The sequence below is a fragment of the Castor canadensis genome, chromosome 8, assembly GCF_047511655.1.
Source record: "Castor canadensis chromosome 8, mCasCan1.hap1v2, whole genome shotgun sequence".
Taxonomy (NCBI): Eukaryota; Metazoa; Chordata; class Mammalia; order Rodentia; family Castoridae; genus Castor; species Castor canadensis.
This window is the reverse complement of record NC_133393.1, coordinates 87,904,927-87,927,436: the sequence shown is the minus strand read 5'-3', so window position 1 is coordinate 87,927,436 and position 22,510 is coordinate 87,904,927. Positions and strand designations below refer to the sequence as shown.

The 22,510-nt window shown below is 45.5% G+C and overlaps 2 protein-coding genes across 5 annotated transcripts in view; both read left to right on the top strand.

Moving 5' to 3' along the window:
- Positions 1-1,436: 1,436 nt before the first annotated feature.
- On the top strand, positions 1,437-16,820 carry Cela1 (chymotrypsin like elastase 1). The gene is made up of 8 exons (XM_074083405.1): positions 1,437-1,681; positions 2,357-2,439; positions 3,613-3,713; positions 5,212-5,340; positions 6,948-7,084; positions 8,174-8,319; positions 15,566-15,715; positions 16,586-16,820. Exons 1-8 carry the CDS (start codon positions 1,642-1,644, stop codon positions 16,601-16,603), a joined length of 804 nt encoding a protein of 267 aa, XP_073939506.1. The 5' UTR covers positions 1,437-1,641; the 3' UTR covers positions 16,604-16,820.
- Positions 16,821-19,659: 2,839 nt separating this feature from the next.
- Bin2 (bridging integrator 2) overlaps positions 19,660-22,510 on the top strand; it is a 30,731-nt gene continuing 27,880 nt past the window's right edge. For all 4 annotated transcript variants that reach the window (XM_074083400.1, XM_020161966.2, XM_074083399.1 and 1 more), the window contains exon 1: positions 19,660-19,814. In XM_074083400.1, the coding sequence (XP_073939501.1) occupies positions 19,734-19,814 (81 nt within the window). In that variant the 5' untranslated portion in view covers positions 19,660-19,733. The remainder of the gene's footprint in view (positions 19,815-22,510) is intronic.

The window sequence follows — 22,510 nt, the reverse complement described above, 5'->3', positions numbered from 1 at the left end:
GCATCAACTAAAATTTCCCCAAGCCTTATCATCTGGTGCCCAACCAAGGTGCCCTGACTGGTGCCAAGTAGCTTCCTCATGCCTGCCCAAAATAGCGGAGCATTTCCCTAGAGCAGCCAGCTAAGAGTAACTCACAGCAAGCAAAAGACGTGGCAGGAAGGGAAGGGAGGTGGTCAAGAAGGAAAGGGCACTAACCAGGTCATGGAAGGGCTAAGAAACCAGCTCCTTGGCCTTCCTCTTAGCTCACCCCTGAGTTCTTTCTTAAAACCTACTCCTGACCATTCTCAGAGCTAACCAAGGGCCTCTACCTCTTCAAACCTGTTGCCCTGTGCAACTATTTTCTGACACCTGAGCACTGAAAGCACTGATCCCTTTTGGGAATCTGTTTCCCATTTGAAGAGTATTGCACCATTGTCAAAAATAGCTAACTATCCTAGATTTTATTCTTGTTTTTAATTAAAAAAGAAATATGGTACAGAAAAGTGAAATAATACAGAAAAATGTAAGGTTAAAAAAGTAAACATGGTGTCTCAAGTCTATAAACAGTTCTTGAGATTCCATCTGATTCAAAACTGGGCACTATGTACATGCTTGCAATCCTAGTACTCAGGAAGCATAAATAGGAGGATCATCATCCAGGTACACCATGAAACCCTACTTGAAAAACAACTAATGCAAAAAGAGCTAAGGTCATGGCTTAAATGATGGAACACCTACTTAGCAAGTTCGAGACCCTGAGTTCAAACCCTGTCCTGCAAAAAAAAAAAAGTCCTGTGCTTTGCTGCCACCAACGGTCTGGGGCCTGCAATGGCTCTGATCACCTCAAGGTGCACTGCACTTTCCTCCTTCCTCTATTGACCTTGAGTGTCCAGCTCTTCATCTCCTGCAGGACCTGCCTGTCTTTCCTTGCCTCCTGTGCCCTTTGCCCTCCAGCCTTATGGGCTCAGCCTGCCTCCCTGTCCTGAGGGTTCCCTCTTCTACCCTGTCCTTCCCTCCACCCCCCTCCCCCACCCCCGCCAAATTTTCCTGCTCTTTGGAGTGCTCCATTTGAGAATCAGCCCAAACCTGGTTCTCAGAATTCTCTTCACAGCACCCACTTTGCTTTGGTCTCCCGCTCTCACACCTGTGTGTCCGTGCTGGGCGTGACCCTATCTCCCTCTTTGGACAGGGAGAGAGAAGCCATGTGCCTTCCTTCCTCTTGCTAACCACTCTCCCCTTCTCACCCCTCCTCTTGCCTTCACCTCCTAGTGCACAGCACTGGTCTCTGCATTTATGGTGCCACTGAAGGCAGTGAGACAGTGACAATGAGGGTGGGATGATGAGAGCTGCACCCTAAGAGAAAGATCATCCTGGCTCTCCATTTTATTTCTGAAAAAAAAAAAAAAGTTTGTTGGATGCTTTTCAACTAAAAGCAGATGATTAACTGAGCTCCGACCTTGTTCTGTCTTTGAACAACAGATAAATGAGTTGGCTTGAAAAAAGTCTTTTCATTTACACTTCCATGTCACCTGCGATTTTCCCTGCCTTCCACCCACAGCCCTGGCAGCAGCAGGAAGAAGGTCAGCAACACTGCTGATAAGAGGAGAATAAAGAGGCTCGGCTCATGGCAAGGGGGCATTGGTGCACTCTACAGACATCAGCATGCTGTGCTTCCTGGTGTTCGCCACACTGGTCATTTGTGGTAAGTGGCTCATTTGGCAGAGCTCTCTAGGGAGGGGGGTTGGAGCAGGAGGGTCGGAAAGCCTCCCCTAACCAGGCCAGCTTCCTATCCCAGAAGAGGGTGGGACGCTCTGCTGTAGGAGTCCAACCAAAACTTTTTTCTTCTGAAGTGCAAGACAGGAAAGAATCAGGGCCACTGGCAAACCTTGCAAGACCCTTCTGGGTGGCAGATTCTTGAGCCATGAAGCAGAAAAAAGCCCCCTCCAGGAGAACCTGGGCTTCCCCATCACCCCCCCTTAAAAGGAGGCTATCCTTAGGTGTCTGGCTAGATGTGCACTGCTGTCCCTGCCCTGAGAGACTTCTGCAGAAGCCTGGGGTGTTCCCTCAAGTCAAGGGGTGACCTTAAACAAGCTAAGACCACAAGGTGCCTCTGGGACACTAGCCTGGTGGTTTTGGCTACGTCTTTCACAGCATACCAAAGCTCCAGGACACCTGGGGGACGCAGATGGCTCTTAGACACCCCTGCTTTCCAGAGGGGCTCAGAGAACTCATGGCCGGGCCCCTCCTTTGTCAGGGGAGAACTGTGAATTTGCAGACAAGGCTGCAAAATTCCTCAAAGGACAACTGCCACTCCCCACCCCCATCCTGGGCTGACCCCATGCTTAGTCATCACTCACTTCTCTTCTGCCCCACAAAGGACACAGCACGCAGGACTTTCCAGAAACGAATGCACGGGTAGTTGGAGGGGCTGAGGCCCAGAGGAATTCCTGGCCCTCTCAGGTGAGTGTTCCTTCACAGCCAGGCTTTTTCACCAGTACAGGAGTTGCCGTGTGCCCATGAAAAGCACCCCGGGTATTTTGTATGTCCTTATCAACAGGCAGCTCACCAACTGCCTAGGTCCTGGATTTTCAAGTTGGATGGGGAAGGCTAGATAGGTCTCTAAAGGCAAAAGGCTTGGAGGGCAGAGTTTACACACCAACCACACTCTCTCGGGCAGACGCCCAAACTCAAACTGCTTTTTCATGTGGTCTGGGAATCGATCCCAGAGCCTTGCCTGTGCTAGGCAAGTGCTATACCACTGAGCTACATCCCCAGCCTTCAAACTACTTTCATACTCCCAGCTCTACCTCTTGTAAACACTCACAAGACGATGTGGCCCCCACATGAAGCTCTACATACCTGAAACACATGTGTTCTCACCACTCTACTCTGTGTCACACAAGTGTACCTACACACACACACACACACACACACACACACACACACAGCATGTCGCTTATTTGGCTAAAGAGTTTCCACATTCCTAACAGGGCAGCTGGACACTAATTTAAGTAAATTTGAATGTTCAGAACTGGCAAGTTAACTAGTCCCACTTTGACAGGCATCCCTGTAATCACGATTAGATTCAATTTATAACAGTTTGGACCCCAACTTTCAGGAACAGAGCTTCTGTGCAATATGAGGAAACACAAACTAATACAGATCAACATTCCATTGGCATTCTAGGTATTCCTGGAAGCAGGGGGACAGGATAGTTCTAGAAAACATGGAGGGAAAGCTCTGGAGACCTAAGCTTGTGGGGTTCAGATGTCTACATTTCCTTTCCAAGAGTGAGCAGAGGCAAAAAGACCAGGCTTCTAGGCCCATTGCAACAAAGCAGAGTGAGGGTGCCTAAGACACCACGCCTTTACTGCCCCAAATATCCCAAAACAAAGGAGCACAATTTCCAGCTGACCCCAGAGGCATCTACACACCTCTTCTCAGCAGCCACTCCTAGTAGCTACTATCAACCAGTTCCTAGCAAGTGGCAGGTCAAAGGAGACCGATTTGCTATTCCCAGTCCAGAAAGTTGGAGAATGTTTTGAAGGATGTCAGGAATTTAAGGAGATGTGTTTGGGGCAAAGCCTTTTGGGAAATGCCAACCTGTCCCTTCTTTCTTCCTTCCCTATCTAGATTTCCCTCCAGTACTCTTCTGGGGGGTCCTGGTCTCACACCTGTGGAGGGACCCTCATCAAACGGAACTGGGTGTTGACAGCTGCTCACTGTGTGGACAAGTAAGGAAAACAAAGATCAGACTATCTGAGCCCCTGGGAGAGGGAGAAGCTGGCCCTTCTAGAGGAATATGTGATTTTGACTTCTCAGGGCAGGCTTTAAGGGGGGCGATGGTTGTGAGACATCACCCAGCCCATTTGTGTTTGGGGGCCAGTGAAGGGGTAATACAGAGAAAAGTACAAGTTTTGCAGTCAGGCACCTGCAGTCAGGTTTAAATCTCATTCCATGTGTTCCATGGGTTGGTGGAGTGGCTCAAGTGGCAGAGCACCTGCCTAGTAAGCGTGAGGCCCTGAGTTCAAACCCCAGTGCTGGAAAAAAAAAAAAGAAGGACAAGGGCTGGCAGAGTGGCTCAAGTGGTAAAGCACCTGCCTTAGCAAGCATGAAATTCTTCCTGAGTAGCTAGGATTATAGGCGTGAGCCACTGGCACCCAGCTAAGCATGAAGTTCTGAGTTCAAACCTCAGTACTGCCAAAAAAAAAAAAAAAAAGGTAGAATCTTGTTCCACCATGGTCTAGCTATGTAACCCTGGTCAATTTAGCTTCTCTATCTCCCACTCACTTAACTCTACGATGAGGTGGTAATACCTCCTTGGTAGAGTTGTTGTGAGGACTGAGTAAATATTTAAATGCCTAGTCAATATAGGACTGCTAATTATTTTCATATTTGTAATAAGTGGTTCTCAAATTTGACTGTGTATTGGAAAAACATGAAAGGTACAGATCTCTGGGCCCCACCCAGCAGTTTCTGATTTGGCAGGTCCAGCATAAATGATTTGTAATTTTTTTTTCTTTTTGCAGACTAGGGCTTGAACTCAGGGCCTACACCTTGAGCCACTCTACTGGCTCCTTTTTTGTGATGAGGTTTTTTTTTTTTTCGAGATAGGGTCTCTCAGAACTATTTGCCTGGGCTGGCTTTGAACTGTGATGCTCCTGATCTCTGTCTCCTGAGTAGCTAGGATTACAGACGTGAGCCACTGGCCCCGGGCTAATGATTTGCATTCTTAACAAGTTTCCAGGTGATGCTGGTCCCAGGACTATGCTTAAAGAATTACTAGTCTAAACCAGGCATAGTGGTTGGCTCTCTTGAGACCGAGGCAGGAGGACCTCAAGTTCCAGACCAGCCTGGCTGGGCTACATAGGAAGATCCTGTCTCAAAAAAAAAAAGAAATTTTTTTTAAATGACTAGTCTAAAAGCATATGGTTTCCCTTAGTTGGGAGCCATCATTTCACTAATACTCACCACCCCTCACCCAGGTTATGAGATATTCAGCCTGTGATGTTAGCTTAATATACTGTGAAAATGAAGCTGATAGTTGTTTCTTCCATGCCCACAAGTTAGTAAATTAGGGAATGAGAGAATTGTTCCTTGCTTATTTTTGAGGGTCTTTCTTCCTCCTCTGCCTGGGTCAAATAAGATGGGTTTTTGTCCTAAAGATAGCTTATAAAGTGGCTTTCCAAGGACAAGAGAGTCCCTGGATCACTCTGGGCTTCCTTCTTTCAGTAGCCAACTGACCTTCCGTGTGGTGGTTGGAGACCACAACCTGAACCAGAACGATGGCACCGAGCAGTATGTGAGTGTGCAGAAGATCGTGGTGCATTCAAACTGGAACAGCAACAATGTGGCTGCCGGGTAGGGACAAGACTGGGCTGGCCTGGGCAGGGAGGTGGAGGGCTGCCTGGCCAGCACGGGGCTTGGCTTCCTTCATGGGTGCTTCCTGTTCGTTACAGGGACTGTGTCACATTAAACTTGGCCTGTGGTTCATGGCCTGGCCTTTGGCCGAGGAGCAGGTTAGCCTGACAGAGGGAACCTTGTTTTGCAGAGAGCAATGAATCTGAGACCTTCTGAGGATATTTAGGATTTATTTGATGTAGGCAGGTTTGCAAGCCTGGATTACCTGAAGCCTCTTCTCTAAAGCTTAATGTTTTCTGTTTTTTTTTTTTTTTTGGGGGGGGTGGGGGGGGAAAGTTGGGAGAAGAGGTTGGTTTTTATTGTTGTTTATTTTACACTTTATGGAATAGACTCCATTAGTAAAAGGAAATTTCCTGTTTTGTTCTCCGGTGCTGGGGAGACACATCTAGACAAATGGCCTACTACTGAGTACACCTCCAGTCCAAAGGAATTTTTTTTTTTTTGCCATACTGGGGCTTGAACTCAGGGCCTACACCTAGAGCCACTCCACCAGCCCTTTTTTGTGAAGAGTTTTTTTGAGATAGGGTCTCACGAACTATTTACCTAGGCTGACTTTGAACCATAGTCCTCCTGATCTCTGCCTCCTGAGTAGCAAGGATTATAGGCATGAGCCACCAGCACCTGGCTAAAGAAAATTTCTTAAAGTGAATCTTACACAGGACAGCGTGGTATGGTGTGCATGCCTATATTCCCAGCTGGGCATGTGATGGTGATCCCAGCTACGCTGGATGCCATAGGTAGGAGATCAAAGTTTGAGGCTGGTGGGGGCCAAACCATGAGACCCTATCAGAAAAATAGCTAAAGCAAAAAAAGGCTGGGGGCATGGTTTAAGCGGTAGAACACCTGCCTAGTAAGAGCAAGGCCTGACTTCAAACCGAAATACTGCCCTCCCTGAAAAAAAAAAAAACACAAAAAACTACACATGACTACTACAAGGCCAAGTTGTAAACTTTTGGAAATGAAATTATATATATATATATATATATAAAACACTTTTTTGTTTTGGTGGTACTGGGGCTTGACTTCAGGATGTCATGCTTGCTAAGCTCACTAGGCAGGCACTATACCACTTGAGCCACTCCACCAGCCTTTGAAAAGGAAATCATTAAAATGGTTGTCAGGCCCATGGCAGAACATTTGCCTAGCTTGTGCAAAGCCTTGGGTTCAATTCCCAGCACTGGACAAAACAAAAATAGCTGTCAATTCTGTAGTGTGATGGGATGGCGTCAGGTAATTGGAGTATTTGTGCAGAGCGTTCAGAGCCACACAATCTTTTGCATCTTTCTGCTTCAAGAATTCTGCCACCAAGATCACTGGGTCTGCTCTTTTTTGATTCTGGATTCTCCACTTCCTGAGTTGGAGAGCGGCACTAGGCTACAATACCAATACTCTACCAGCAGGTGGTGCTGTTGAACACAGAATGTCCTACAGTTAACTGCTTAGCAAGTTAGCCCCCTCCCTCAAAGTCATGACATGGAGGGGCCCTGCATGTGTTGACCTGAGGGAAGGCCTGATTCCCCAGTGAGCTGTCTCCTTTCCTCCTGCAGCTATGACATCGCCCTGCTGCGCCTGGCCCAGAGTGTCACCCTCAATAGCTATGTCCAGCTGGGTGTTCTGCCCCAGGAAGGCACCATCCTAGCTAACGACACTCCCTGCTACATCACTGGCTGGGGCAGAACCAAGAGTAAGTCATGAACAATTGACACTGTCCACCACTGGGATCTTGATTGGGTAGCTGAGCTTTTAGGTCCTATTTTTCTGTGGTCCTAGATGTGTACAGCCAGACAACCAACAAACTAAGGAACCACAGGTAAAATAACTGATACATTAAACCAAGCTAAGAGTAGGCTGTGGAACAGTCAAGTCAGAGATTCATGGAGTCTTAATACTAACAAAGAGGAAAAAACTTACCAAAGAGAGAGTTTTACCAGTCCCTTATTTCATACATGCAGAAACTGAGGCCCAAAGAAATTAAAGAACTTGATCACATGACTAGTTAGTGCAAAGATGGGCCAGAACCCAGGCACGCTGGCTCTCACATTGGTGGTCATTACAACATTGTGTTACCTCCATAGACCAACACTGGGCTGACTTGGAATGAACAGATTATCTTTTTGAGACAGGGTCTTACTACACAGGCCAGACTAGCCTCAAACTCATGATCCTCCTACCTCAGCCTCCTGAGTGCTGGGATTTCTGCTGCATGCCACCACACCTGGCTCAAGAAATGGAAACGGGGGCTGGAGACATGGCTCAAGTGGCAAAGCACCTGCTTAGCAAGCATGAGGCCCTGAGTTAAAACCCCTGTACCACAAAAAAAAAAAAAAAAACATGAAGAAGAAGAAAGAAACGTAAATGGGATCACAGCTACTCAGTAGGCTGAGGCAGGAGGATCTTGAGTTTGAGGCCAATCTGGTCTACACAGTGAGACTCTGCCTAAAAAAAGGAAAAGAAAGAAATGGAAACACACGTTTACAATGCTAGTTCTACTTTGTGGAGCTGACAATGTAAGGAACAGAACAGGTAAGTTACCAACATACAAGACCATTTTAACTACTTAACTAAGTTATCCGTGAGGGGAAAAAAAAGGAGTAGGACTGGTGGTTTAGGGCCTGGAAACAGTAAGGAAGAGGCCTGTAGCTGACACCCAACACACAGAGAGAAGCTTGCCCTGAGTTCAGGTTTCACTGCTTGGAAAGGTTTGGCAGGGTGGGAAGGACTTTTCCTTGGAACAAATCTGGGGCTGACTTCCAATGCTGTCTGTCCTGTTCAGCCAATGGGCAGGTGTCCCAGACCCTGCAGCAGGCTTACCTACCCACCGTGGACTATGCCACCTGCTCCAAGTCTTCCTACTGGGGCTCCACAGTGAAGCAGACCATGGTGTGTGCTGGTGGAGATGGAGTTCGCTCTGGATGCCAGGTGAGCACACACAGAAGGTATTAGAAGTCCCACCCCGTCTCTCCCTTTTGACCCTGCACCTGTGGTACACCTACTCTGGCACCCATGTACAGACTCAACTTTCTACTTTGGCGTCTGAATGAGAATGATTCTGTGCTGGTAATTCTATTCTCACAGAATCTCAAATGGAAAACAGCCTCAAAATTTGTCTTGTTCAATGGCCCCATCTCAAAAGCCCAACATTTGTGTGTAGATAGGTGTGTTTTTTAGAAGTTACTTTTTTTTTTTTTTAACCTTCCAGGCCATGACTGGGCCTGTAAAGGTCATTGTAATTAATTGTATGTAAGGTAGCTCCAATCCCATCAATCCCAACTTTTCTTGGATTTATTCCACTACTGTGCCTTTACAACAGTATTTACAGCAGTAAGTACAGATGAGTACAGTAGGGGGACACACAAAGCAATTTTATAACAGCCTTTACATAATAGAGAGATTTCTCTACTTAGACAAGATTGATTAGACAGATTGCTTAACACAGTTCAACGAATGCTCATTGCATGTCTGCTGTCTGCCAGGCACTGTGCTAGTGCTTGGGTAAAGATGGATCCAACACTAAGCGGAGGAACAGAGGAGCAGACACATAATTAGGATCTTCTAACACCACCTGGCTAGCTGTTACAATAAAGATGTACGTAGAACGACACAGGAGCCCAAGGATACACACTACTTCCACCTGCTAGAGTTGGAAAGCCTTGTCTCCCCCCAAGAAAGAGGAATCTGCAGTGAGTCCTGAATGTGAAATAAGAAGTAAACTAGTCAAAAAAATAAATAAAATAAAAAACCAGCGATGGAAGAGGCAGGGAACAGCATGAGCAAAGGCATCAGGCCAAGAAACCACTTAGAACACACAGAGAAATAGTGGGCATTCCCTACAGCTAGAGCAGAGCAGAGGTTGGAGGCCTACACACCACATCCAGCCTGCCGGCTGTTTTTCTATGGCCCACAAACTAAGAATGGTGGTTACATTTTGAAATGATTAAGAAAAAAATTAAAAGAATAATATTTCTGGGCTGGGGGCATTGCTCAAGTGGTAGAGTGCCTGTCTAGCAAGCACAAGACCCTGAGTTCAACCCCCAGTACCGGAAAAAAAAAAAAAAGACAGTATTTCACTCATTGAAAGTGACAAGTATGTGACACATGCTTGTAATTGTAGCAAGAGGATTGTGAGTTCAAGGCTAACCTGGGCAAGAGATAGGGCAAGACCATGTCTCAAAAAATTTTTTTCATGACATGTGAAAAATGTCAAGAAATGTCAAGAGGGCTGGGGGTGTAGCTCAAGTGGTGAAGTGCTAGCCCTTAGTTCAAACCCTAGTACCAAAAAAAAAAAAAAAAAAAAAAATATATATATATATATATATATATATATATAGAGAGAGAGAGAGAGAGAGAGGGAGAGAGAGAAAGAGCAGCAGAAGCCACATGACTTGGTGCTTCAAATTTCAAATGTCATGTATGTACATGATCTTCATCTCATAGGCATGGAAATCATTGAAGACTTGTAAGCAGAACAGTAAGATTAGACTCACCTGTTAGGCTTTTTTTGTGGTGGAACTGGGATTTGCACTCAGGGCTTCACACTTGCAAAGCAGGAGCCCTTGAGCCACACTTCCAATCCATTTTACTCTGGTTATTTGGGAGATGGGATCTCAAGAGCTATTTGCCTGGGGTGGCCTCAAATCACAATCCTCCCAATCTCAGTCTCCTAAGTAGCTAGGATTACAGGTATGAGCCCTCAGTGCCCCACAATTTAGGCTTTTTGAGGAGGGCAAGAGAGGGAGGAAGACTGATCAGGCAAGAAATTTACAGCCTGAATTCAGGCAGTGGTATTAGGAATTGAGAGGAGGGAGAAAAGGAAGAAGATCTGGAATGATTTCCAGGCATCTGATTTAAGTGATTTGGGGTCAGGAGTTTCTGCCTCCAATGAAACAAGATTTGTGGGATTTGGATTCCCAGGTATAACTAGTCAGTAAGTAGTTAAATATAAGAAAGGAGCTGTAGGGGAGAAAGCTGGGCTAGAGATACCCTTGAGAACAATGTGATTTCCCACCCCTTTCCAGGGAAATGATGAAGAACGAGAAGAGAGTGGTGGGTTGGAGATGAGCTATGGGAGGGAACATTAATGCTTGAGTTCTTCAGGTAGGGAACAAAGAGCCCCTAGGATCTAAGAAAGGGCTGCTGGAGGTAAGAGGAAAAACGTGCCATAAGGATTTACAAAATTTCAGAAAATAGGTGATCACATAGCATACCCAGAACCCCGGTGGATAGAAACTGAAAGTGACTACTTTGGCAACTGGTGAATCGCTGTTAGTCATGTCAAGAGCCATGTCTGTAGAGTGGAGAGGGCAGAGGCTCAATGGACGAGTAAGAGATACAGAAGCAGTAAAAAATGGTAAACAGTGTAGATTACTTTTCCAAGAATCTTGGAAATCAGAGACAAAAAAAGTCTGGTGACTTTAAAGACTGTAAGTCATGGAGATGGCTGCATGGTTAAAGTGAAGAAAGTTGAGTGCATCGATAGACAGAAAGGAAAGTACCCTGTGGAGCCACAGAGAGGGAATAATGGATTGTACAGATCCCAGAAGAGATGGAAGAGGTGGGACCTAGAGCTCAGGTAGAGCTGGGTTTCACCAGGAAGAGGGATACCATGTGTGCACAGGGATGTGGAAGAGTTTGCAGGTTGAGTAGCTGAAAGTTGACGAGAGTTCTGAATTGCTGCTTCTGGTTACTCATGAACTAGGAAGCAGCAACTTGACTGCAGAGAATGAAAGTGCAAAGGTTGCGTGTGTCTGGAATAATTAAGGTGAATGGGAGAAGGATGGTCCTCCAAGGTGCCGAGGTGGGAGACCAGGCCGTAACCATGTGGGTGTATTCATCAAGGACCAGGGTGTTGGGAATGGTTTGACTGAGCGCTGGATTTTCCTACACACCTGCAGCAATAGGATAGGATTACAGATCCACTGCAGGTCCAAGACATGTGGAAAAGAAGAGAAGTTCTTTGCAGGAGGCTGCTAGGTTGGCCAAAATAGTAAAATGAAAGGATTAAAGGGATTTTTGTGAACCCAAAGAACTATGGAAATGAGGTGACCAACTCTTCCCAGTTTTCCTTTGTTAAAACTTAAAAGTCAAGAGACAGAAGTAGGATATGGTGATATTTGCCTGTAACCTCAGCTATTCAGGAGGCAGAGGCAAGAGATCGTGAGTTCAAAGCCAACCTGGGAAAAGTTAGCAAAGCCCTATTTCAAACATAGAATAAGAACAAAAAGGGCTGGGATGTGTGACTGAAGTGGTAGAGGACCTGCCTAGCAATGGAGAGTCCCTGGATTCAATCCTTAACAAGCCACAAAAAAAGGGGTGAGAGGGGGAAACTGACAGAGTGACAGACAAATGCATAGTGCAACCTCTTCCAGGTCCTTCTCTGCCAGCATCGCTGAAAACCTCCTAAGGTTTAGCCTTTCTGAGTTAATTCACATCCCTCTGCTCTCTCAAAGCTTTCAGGTCTGAAAAACTAGAGCACTTTTCTTCTAACTGCCACTTCAAACTGATAACACTCTGAGACAAATTTGTCTTGGGTCCCTTCCCGCTGCAGTGTCCAAAATAGCTGGTCTTAGGGGTTTTCAGAGGTCTGAGCCCTTTTCTCCTCAGAGTAAATTATCTGGGCCTCTCCCAGTACAATCAACCCATTCCCACTAAATTCTTTTCCAGCTCTTCCTCTGCCCTAAAATTCCCATTCATGCTTCTACATCTTTTAGTCATGGTTTCTTTTTAGATCAATTCTCATGAGACAACAATATCATGTACAACTCAGTTACCTTCCATCTCTCTAGCTCTGAGATGCTCTGAAATCCTCATCAGGATATGAGGAGAAAAGTTTTAGGTTGTCTTGCTTTGAAAACAATAATTAAAAAACAACCTTTTCAGAAGTACTTGGGATGGGGTATGGCCAGTTCCTCTTTAAAAGAATTACCTCCAATTTGAACTTTTGGTCTTTTTCCCTAGTTCTTCTTTTTTAGGTTTTATTTTTATTGAAGCTATACTTATTAACTTGCTGAAATTAGCAAATCTGACTATGGGGCTCAACAGTGGAGCAGTCTTTGTATTCTCTCTACTCCTCTGGTTCTCCTAGAAGTACTAGGGTTTGAACTCAGGGCCTTGCACTTGTTAGGCAAGCACTCTACCACTGGGGCCACTTCCCCAGCCCTTTTCTTTAGATTTATTTATTCATTCATTCATTCATTTATTTAGGTGGGACTGGGGCTTGAACTCAGGGCTCCCAGCTTGCATAGCAAGTGCTCTACTGCCTGAACCACACCTCCAGTCCATTTTGCTCTGATTATTTTGAAGATGGTGTCTCGAGAACTATTTGCCCCAAACTTTGATTCTTCAGATCCCAGCCTTCCAAGTAGCTAGGATTACAGGCATGAGTCACCAGTGCCTGGCTGGTTTAGTTTGTTTTTGGTAGGATCTTGTGATTTTGTTCAGGCTCCAGCTTCAGACTGCAATCCTCCTACCTCCACCTCCTAAGCAACTGGCATTCCAGGAGTGTGTCACCACACCATACCTGTTTTTTAGAGTCTCATCAACTTTTTGTCTAGGATCTCCTCAAACTATGATCCTCCTATCTCTGTCTCCCAAGTAGCTGGAATTATAGGCATGAGCCACCATACGGGTTTTTTTTTTTTTGAGACAGGGTCTCTGTGTAGCTCAGGCTGGTCTTAAACTCACCATCCTACTACCTTAGCTTTCTGAGTGTGTGAGCCACTATACTCAGTTTACACTCAGTTGATCTTTTTCTTCTTCTTTTTTTTTCTTGGCAGTACTGGGGTTTAAACTCAAGGTTCTGTGCTTTCTAGGCAGCCACTCTATTGTTTGAGCCACACCTCATACCTCCAGTCCTTTTTTTTTCTGTCTCTGCTTATTTGGAGATAGGGTTTCACTTTTTGAGTGGATTGGTGTAGACTGCAGTCCTATTTTATACGTTCTACCAGAGCTGGGCTGACAGGCATGTGCCACCCTACCCAGCTTTCTTTCCATTGAAATGGGGTCTCATGAACTTTTTGCCTAGGCTGGCCTACAGCTGCGATCCTGACATCAGCCTCTGTGGTAGCTAGGATTACAGGTGTGAGCCACCAGTGCCTGCTCAGCTACGTTTCCAGGTCTGTCTCCATACCTTAAAATATATATATTTAGCATTGCTGCTTCTTTTCTAGTCCAGGTGTTATGGGAGATATGGACCTCTCTGTGCATACATGTCTGAACCCACCCAAGCCCAGCATGCACTTTTCCCATCATCTCCTCAGATAATTTTGTTTCCACTAACACTCAGTGTTGATTATGATTGCATAAAATACTATTCACAACTAACTCATGTAGTATCTTAGTATTACTTTTCCTTGCCTGCTTATTCTGTTTTCCCTGGAATTAATAATTACATTTTTCATTAGCTTATTACATAGTCAGTTCATAACTAATTCAGCTCCACATTCTCCACTAACTTGTAAGTGACTTGCTTCATCTTCCTTTGTCCCTTGTGGTCTGTCTTGGTGGGGTCAATTTGCATTCATCGTGAGGACACTTAGTGGGTTATTTTCTGTCTGGAAACTCCAGACACTTAGTTCTGAAAATGTTATTTGTTGATTATTTTCTCCCTGTCATTTTTAGCTTTCTCTTTCTAGAATTTTTTTCAGTGCTGGGTGTTGACCCCGGGGGCTGTGTGCATGCTAGGCAAATGCTGGTACCAGCCCTCTTTCTAGACTTTCTCTCGCCTCCTGGTCCTCTTTTCTATATTCTGTTCTACTTTGTGTTCTAATTCTTCCAACTCTTTATTTCTGCTGTCAAATTTATAATTTCCAAAGACTCTTTCTGTTCTCTTCGTGTTCTTGTAACATGGATTTTATAATATTAATGCTGTTCTTGTATTGTGGATATAATATTAATCATCATCTCAAACTCAAGATCTTCCTCCCCAATGCTGGGATTACAGGTGTGCACTGTCACACTCAGCTCTTAATTATAGTTTTATTTCCTCTTCCTGCGTAGACTTGGTTGCCCTCATTTTTTTTTTCTTATTACTTGGTCTCTTTGTTTTGATCTTTATTTATTTTTTGTAGTGCTGGGGATTGAACTCAGGTACTCATGCATGCTAAGCAAGTGCTCTACCACTGGGCTATAGCCCAGCCATGATCTTAGTTTTTATATTAGAACCTTATGTTGGATGTTTGGTGACCCTTGGCCATCTGCTCTTATTTCAGTGTGGGTGGTAAAATGCTGTTTGGTAGTGCTGAACCTTAGGTGGAGTTCATCATTATGGATGTTTTTGTCAGGTGGCTGGCTAGGCCAGTGTCAGTATCTTTGCATCTTTCCACTTGGCTGGTCAGATTTTCTAGAGAAGTATCTTCCAGTCTTATGACTGACCTCATAGACCTGTCATTCTGAGAGCTGAATAAGAATGGTGTTGAGCTCATATTCAATAAAGCCCACTTTAGCTGGTACTAAGCCTGAGTACATAACCACTACCCACATCACTTTCGCTCTTGTCACTCCAATTACTTTAACATGTGTTGACTACCTATTCTGACTCTAAATACTTGATCTAATTAGACTCACTGGTGTCAATGCTGGGATAAAGGAATTATTAGAACTCTATACTCTTAGGTCCGTAAGAAGTGTTGAATTTAAGATGTTAAAGTTCTGTGCTTAGCAGGTATGGTAGTGCACATCTGTAACCCTGGGACTCGAGGAGGCTGAGGCAGCTTGATGATGTGTTTGAAGCCAGCCTGGGTTACATAGCAAGACCCTGTTTCAAAACTCAAAGTTCTATGCTTGGACTAGGCTGCACCTCGGTGGCAGAAGTGTATGCTTAACGCACAAAAAGCCCTGGTTCAGTCCCCAGCACCACAAAAACAAACAACAGCAAAAAGGTTCTATGCTAGCATTGTGGAGAGGAAAGATATTAGCAAGACATCATAGAAGCTCAGAGAGATGTGTGGGAGGCAAAAACAAATTATGAAACCAAAATACAAGGCAGAACACAACAGCACTGCAACAGAGAGGAGGAAGAACTGTGGTTATTTAGAAAGGAAGAAGAGATTCGTTTTGATTATGGTGACATGAAGGAAGTGCAGATTTGCATTAGACCTTTAAAACAACAGGATTTCACAAGTAGAGATGGGGGTGGGCTGGGGTTTTAAGACTGCTTCTCTTCCTGCAGGGTGATTCTGGAGGCCCTCTCCACTGCTTGGTGAATGGCCAATATTCTGTCCATGGAGTGACCAGCTTTGTGTCTAGCCTGGGCTGTAATGTCTCTAAGAAGCCCACCGTGTTCACTCGGGTCTCTGCTTACATCTCTTGGATCAATAATGTGAGTCTTCTCAAAGGATAGGTGAGGCAGGATGGGTTAGACAAATAGAGTTGGGCTGGGAAAACAACTGTCCTCCTTCTCTGTTCATGGGTTTATTCCTTCCCTTCCCTCTCAGTGTACGTGCCCTCAATAACCTGCCCTTCGAATACCCACTGAGCAGATCTCACCATGTTACCTACTGCTAAATAGCAGCTGCAGATCTGAACTAGTGCTGTCCTAAGTGAAAGCCAAGGGAAAAAATAACTTCAGAAAGTTCTGTTTCCTGAGCATTCTCCTCTCCCTCAAGGTCTAAGACACCGTGAGAATTTGCTTTAACTTTTGAAAGAAGTTTTATCACCTAAACAATGCTTGAGAGGCTGGCAGAGTGGGTCAAGAAAGTAAGAACACCTGCCTTGTAAGCATAAGGCCCTGAGTTCAAACCTCAGTGCTGCCAAAAAAACAAACAATGCTTGAGAGTTAGGTGAGACTCTGCCTATACTGACCTATCAGTAGAGCCTCACTACTGAAGAGCCCTCCAGACACATTCTGGAGCCTCGTTGCATGAATTTTGGTTCACAGCCATCTCAAGGTCTGTCCTTGTCCCTGTGTCCTGGGTATGCGCCTATAATATTGAGACACATCAGAGACCTACTTTCTGCCCCCCTTCCCATAAACTCAGTATGTGGTTGTACTTAACTGGGAACCCTGAGGAAATAAGGAGATGGACAGAGGTTACTGACTGTGGACCAGGGCATAGCTCAAGTGGTAGAGCACTTACCAAGCAAACAGGAAGCCCTGAGTTCAATCCCCAGAACTGCCCAAAAATGAAAGAAAGAGGAGCTTTAAAAAAAAAAAGTTACTGACTGTGAATATAACTATCTTTTCTTTTAGGTCATTGCCTCCAACTGAACATTTGCCTGAGTTTAATGGCCTTCTCAAGATGGCTCTTGAACCTGCAGTAGGACTTGAGGTCAATAAGAAAAAAAACAGGGCTGAGGGTAGCTCAATGGTAGAGTGTTTGCCTAGTATGCAAAAAGCCCTGAGATGGGGCAGAGAGTGGGGGGAGAAAGAAAGAAAAAACTACTGAACCAGATATAGAAAAACAAATAAAACTAAATGTATATTATCATACTGTTTCTATTTAAAATCAAGCCCTCTAGAGGAAATGCAGTTATAGGACCCAAGCTAGATTTCACTGCATCTTAGTCTGGTTCTTCCCTTTACTGCTATCTTTACCAGTCCACAAACTAGGCTCAGTGGAGTGGTTTTACATTATCCATTCTGAGTTATTTTAGGATCTACTTATCCATTAATTTGTCCATCTGCCCACCCTCTCCTGTGTATATCTGCTGTAGTCAAAGGCACAGAGAGTGCTTTAAAAACTTCCTCTGTGACTAAATGTGTCCTAACTTTCCAAGGTAGACAGTGAGCTTATTCTTCTTTTGTTTCTCCCCTTCAGTGCCTAGAACAAGGGCTCACTCCAAACTCCTGGGAGATAGGTGCTTCTAGGATACCTTAGAGATAGGAGTGTAGGATTGCAAAGTAGGTCAGATGCCAGCAAACTAAGGAAGTGACAAATTAGAAAGGGGGGGGGAGCAATAGAAAAAAGGAGAAAAGAAGATACTAGACAAAGAAAGGAAAGGGTTGAGAGGAAGAGACAGAACAGAAAGGAAGAGACAGCAATAGATACAAGCCTCAAACTAGTGTGAATCAGCACTGTAAGGCTGTGACTAAAATAGGCAACCGGATCCAGAGTTTATACACCACAGGGAACTGGGAGGCTGATAATTCCGCTCTATCCTGACCAGAGTTCCATTTGTTAATAGTGGCCTAGGAGAAAATGAAGGGGAACTGAAAGAAGAAGTCTAAGCAGATGAGAAGCAGCTTTTCATAGCAAAAGCTAAAGACCAGACAGGAGGGGCTAGGGTCTGAAACATCACAGCAGGAGAAATTGGCTGAGACAGGCCCTAGAATTGATCCTACTGCATAGCAGAGTCCTCAAACATGGGATATAATAAAGCGGCTGGGGCTCGAGTTAAGACAACTGCATTCCTGTCCCGAGTCCACCAGTGAGGGGCGGGGTTACCTTGGGCAAATTATCAGCCTTTTCTGTGACTCGATTTCCCTATCTAGTTAACTTTTAAGGGTTGTTCCTGTTCTAATACTACATAACCTGGTGTCCATCAATTTCAATTCCCAAGGTATTATACTAAAGAAGGTTTCTTAGGAGGTAGTGACTAAGATGCATTGCTGAGGGTGCTGTGGAGCCCTGGGAGTGACACAGGTACCAGCCTCCTGCCAGTGACACACCAGTTGTCATTGCCATCTTCTCTCAGTGTCCAACAGTACCACTGTCCTCTGGGTTTCTTCCACTCCTTTCCATCCAACATGAAGTCCTTCCATTTTTTTTCTACTCTGCCTCTTCCAGACCATCACTAAAGTTAATATTCAGAATAAATCCCAACTACCTGTTGCCTGAAAAATTTGCATTTGTTGCTATAAATGAATTAAGAATATTACAGTATAACCATCTGGTTAGCAGCCTAGCTCTGCCTTTTGCATGTTGAGGTCAGGGATTGCATTTTATTCATTCTTGACATCCTAAGACTTTGCAGTGCCTGGCACACACTTCACCTTGAGTGCATCCATCTATTTTGGGAAAAGAAGCAGAAAACAATGGTAGGTAATTTTGTGGCAGGTCTCTAGTTTCCCTCTGCAAGCCATAGGAAGTATCTTTCCTTATTGAAGGAATTTTACCTGCACTGTAAAACCCTTGAAGGCAGCTCCAGCTATCCCTTCTAACAGGTCAGGATGAAACTTCCATTTGGAGACCTTTTCCCTAGAGAAACAATAGTTGTAATCTCAGTAGCCCCGCCCCAATTTGCACAATCTATGTCTGAGTTCACATTCTACTTATCTAGAGCACTGTCCTCCCACTAGAAAGCATGCTCCCCACCCCCACAGGCTTTCCTGCTCTCTTCAGTGCCTTTTCAATGAGCTTATCTTGCTGAAGACCCCTGCTTCTCTCTCCAGCTGTTACTCCTCCCTTTCAAATCCAGGTGGAGAGGTCTGCTCTCTTTCTGCACTCTACCCCTACCAGTTCCCCTACCAGGTTGAGAGTCAATCTCTCTGACTGTGGCTAAGCTACAACCTGGCGAAGAAAAAAAAAAAAGTTTCTTTGGCCACTCAACATCAATACCCCTAGAATTAAAAGTTGTGTTCTGATTCAATAAACATTCTCAGTAAGTGGGACCCAACTCTGTCCTCTGTGTCATTTCAGTTATTTCCAGTGCTGGTTCAGTAAGATAGAATTTCAATTCCCAGCATAGTGGTATTAAAGAGAGTTTCTTTGGACATGGTGGTGGGATGCATTGCTGAGGGTGCTGGAGAGCCCTGGGAGTGACTCAGGTGCCAGCCTCCTGCTAGTGACACACCAGTTGTCATCACCATCTTCTCTGTGTCCAATAGTACCACCATCTTTGTTTCTCCCACTCCTCTCCTTCCAACATGAAGTCCTTTACTCTGCCTCTCCCAGGTCATCACCATCTGGTACTAATGAGTCTTGGCTCACATTTGAAGAGCCTGTTCAATGGGGTTGCTGTTACCCTACCACAGGGTGGAACTGGGAAGTTGGCTTAGAGTGAGGCCAACTTAGAGTGAAGGCAGGTCCAAGTCCTGACCCTCCCACTGGCCTCCCGGGAATAGCCCAGCCCTCCCCCCACCAGCTCCAGATGTGCTCATGAGCCCAACCTGCTGCTCTGGGCTGCACCTGGAGCCTGAGGTGGGCCTGGAGGAGGAAGGAGGCGGTACTGCTCTCTGGGCCTGGTGGGGTGGCCCATGTAGACCTGAGCTCGCAGTGGGTATCAAGGCAGTCCTCTGGGTGGTCCTTGGGTGGTCAGAGAGGCCTGTAGGGCGAGGGAGGCGTGGCCCGCCCCCCAGGCCGGATGCTAGGCATGCTGGGAGCTGCACTTCCTCCTCAGGGGACTCTTAGAAACCACAGAGCACAGCCCAGGCCAGCCGTCCCTGGGGAGGCGGCAGGATGGCAGAGGGCAAGGCAGGCGGTGCTGCCGGCCTCTTTGCCAAACAGGTGCAGAAGAAGTTCAGCCGGGCCCAGGAGAAGGTAGGCAGCTGGGGGGGCCTGGGCTGAAGACGGGAGGTCTTGGCTGCCCCAGGAGTCCAAAGGGAGGAGTAGGTCTCCATGAAAACTGGTGGATTTAAGGAAGAACCGAGAAGCAGTTGAAGAGACAACGATCTCTCAGGAACAGCCCTTAGGCTGACCCAGAAAAGGTAGAAGAAAGGTACTAACACTGGCAGACAACTATGTAGCAGGCTGTCCTAGCAATACAGTCACATCACGTCTCACAGATGATGAAACTGGAGGGTAATTTACCCAAAGTCAAAGTCAGTGACAACCAGCTGTGATGCCATTGAGTACTGCCACTTAGCTTGGGCTGGGAATCCACTGAGAACTAGAATAACTCTATGTGGTTCCCTCGGTACCTACCCCTGCCTAGCCGCTGGGTGTGGTTTAAAGCTGATATAAGCAATGGGCCCTATCTGCTTCCTGGACTTTCCCTTTGACATTGGCGAGTACACAGCCAGGATGACGAAAGAGCATCTCTCTTCAGTTTGTGCCCTGCATTAGTGCTGGGTAGTACTATTCAGCATCATTACCTGGCCTGCCTATCTAGGTCATGCAGTCACTCTCTACACATTTTAATGGCATTTTTGTTTTTACCTGTCCAGAGTGTTTTCTTCGCTTTTAACCTCCGCCCACCAATACCTTAGTAAATAAGGTGGCATGGAAAGAGGCATAAACCAGAAGAAAAGAAGGGAGGGAGGAAAGGGCCACAGGTTTGGGCTGGACTCCTACAATCCCAGATACTCTGGAGGTAGAGGTTGGGAGGATCAAGTTGAAGTCCAGTCAAAGCAAAAAGTTAGGGAGATCTCATTTCAACAAAAAATCTGGGTGTGGTGATTCACACCTGTAATCCCAGCTAGGTGGTATGCATAGGTAGGAGGATCATGGTCCCAGGCAAAAATGAAAGACCCTATCTGGAAACTAAAGCAAAGAAAAGGGGAGAAGGAGAGGAGGAAAGAAGAAGGATTTCAGAAATGGAATTGGTAACAATGAAAATATTTGTATTATCGTCTGAAGGTGGAGCACTGACTTGGGCCCTGGAAAGGATTAGGGGCCACCAATTCTTGAAAGTGGGATTACGGAGGGAAGTCAGTGGAATGGAGGGGTACTTCCCAATGTTAAGAGGCCACATAGATGGGAGGGGCTCCACATACTCTATGTTTGTTTGTTTGTTTGTGGTACTGGGGATTGAACTCAGGGCTTACACCTTGAGCCACTTCACCAGCCCTTTTTGGTGTTGGGTATTTTCAGGAGAGGGTCTTGCGAACTATTTGCCTGGGTTGGCTTCGAACTTCGAACCGTGATCCTCCTGATCTCTGCCTCCTGAGTAGCTAGGATTACAGGCGTGAGCCACCGGTGCCCAGCTTCCTTCTATCTTTTGAGGTCATATGAAAAAGAGGAGAAAAAGGGAGAGACTTTGTGTGACCAGGCTTTGTTACTTCACTTACCCTAACTTCACAGTGGTCATTGTTTCAGCCTCTGTGATGTCTAGTTAGAAATCTAGAGACTGGGAGCAGTACCTATGAGAAGTTCTACTTAGAAATAGCGTGGGAGAACAGGAAGTCCCTAGAGAAAGCTACACTGGGGTTAAGAAAAGTAGAGCAAGACTCCCAAAAGACAAAGAAAAAAATTCATGAATAATAGAAATTTGGGGGGGAGGGGTCCTTATTGGGAGTGTGAACTCAGGGCCTTGTGCTTGCCAGGAAGATGCTCTACCACTTGAGCCAGGACCCCGGCCCAATAATAGCAATTTTGTTTTGTTTTGTTTTTTGGCTGGGACTGGTATTTGAACTCAGGGCTTAATGCTAGCAAAGCAGGTGCTTGATTGCTTGAGCCACACCTCCAATCCATTTTGATCTGGTTATTTTGGAGATGCATATTTGTGAAATATTTGCCCAGGCTGGCCTTGAATGGGGATCTCCTCATCTCAGCCTCTCAAGTAGCTAGGATTATAGGCGTGCCACCAGTGCCTGGCCAATCAGCAATTTTTAAAAGCTATACTGAGAGCTGGGAATGTACCTCAGTGGTAGAGCACTTACCTAGCATGCACAAGGTTTTAATCCTCGCACTGCAAAAGTTAAAGTAAAATAATAAAAATCAAAAGGCATACCAATTGATTTTTGCTTGCCTCTTTCACTCCCTAACTTCATCTAGCCTGTCATCACACCATGTCTTACTTTGGGCTTTCTCCTTGGTAAGCCTGGACTCCAAAGCCTTAGGTAAATAAGATCCTGCACGTGTAAAATAAGAGGGTTGATGCGTTCTATGAAACCCAGTACAGCAAGACCAAGTTGAAAAGGGGAGAGAACCCCTTGAACTTTGGAGTCAAATATTCCCAAGGGAAAACTAGCCAGGAGGGTAGCACCCTGTCCTTCCTGCCCTGAACCCTGACAAGGTAGGGTGAGAGCAACAAATGAAAGCCTGCCTTGTGGAACTCCGAGGTTTGAAAAAAAACAAAAACAAAAACAAAAAAAAAACGTGAGTATTCTGACACAGGAACAGGCAGGCATTCATTGAACTTGAAGCAGTACCTAGAGGTGTCTGGATGTGGGGAAGATTGACCTGGAATGAGGAGGCTAGCTTAGCTTAGAATCCTTGAGTCTTGAAGAGTTATTGTGGCAAGGTAAAGAGGGAGAAAGTTACAGAAGAAGAAAGAACTCCCTGGAACACTTTCC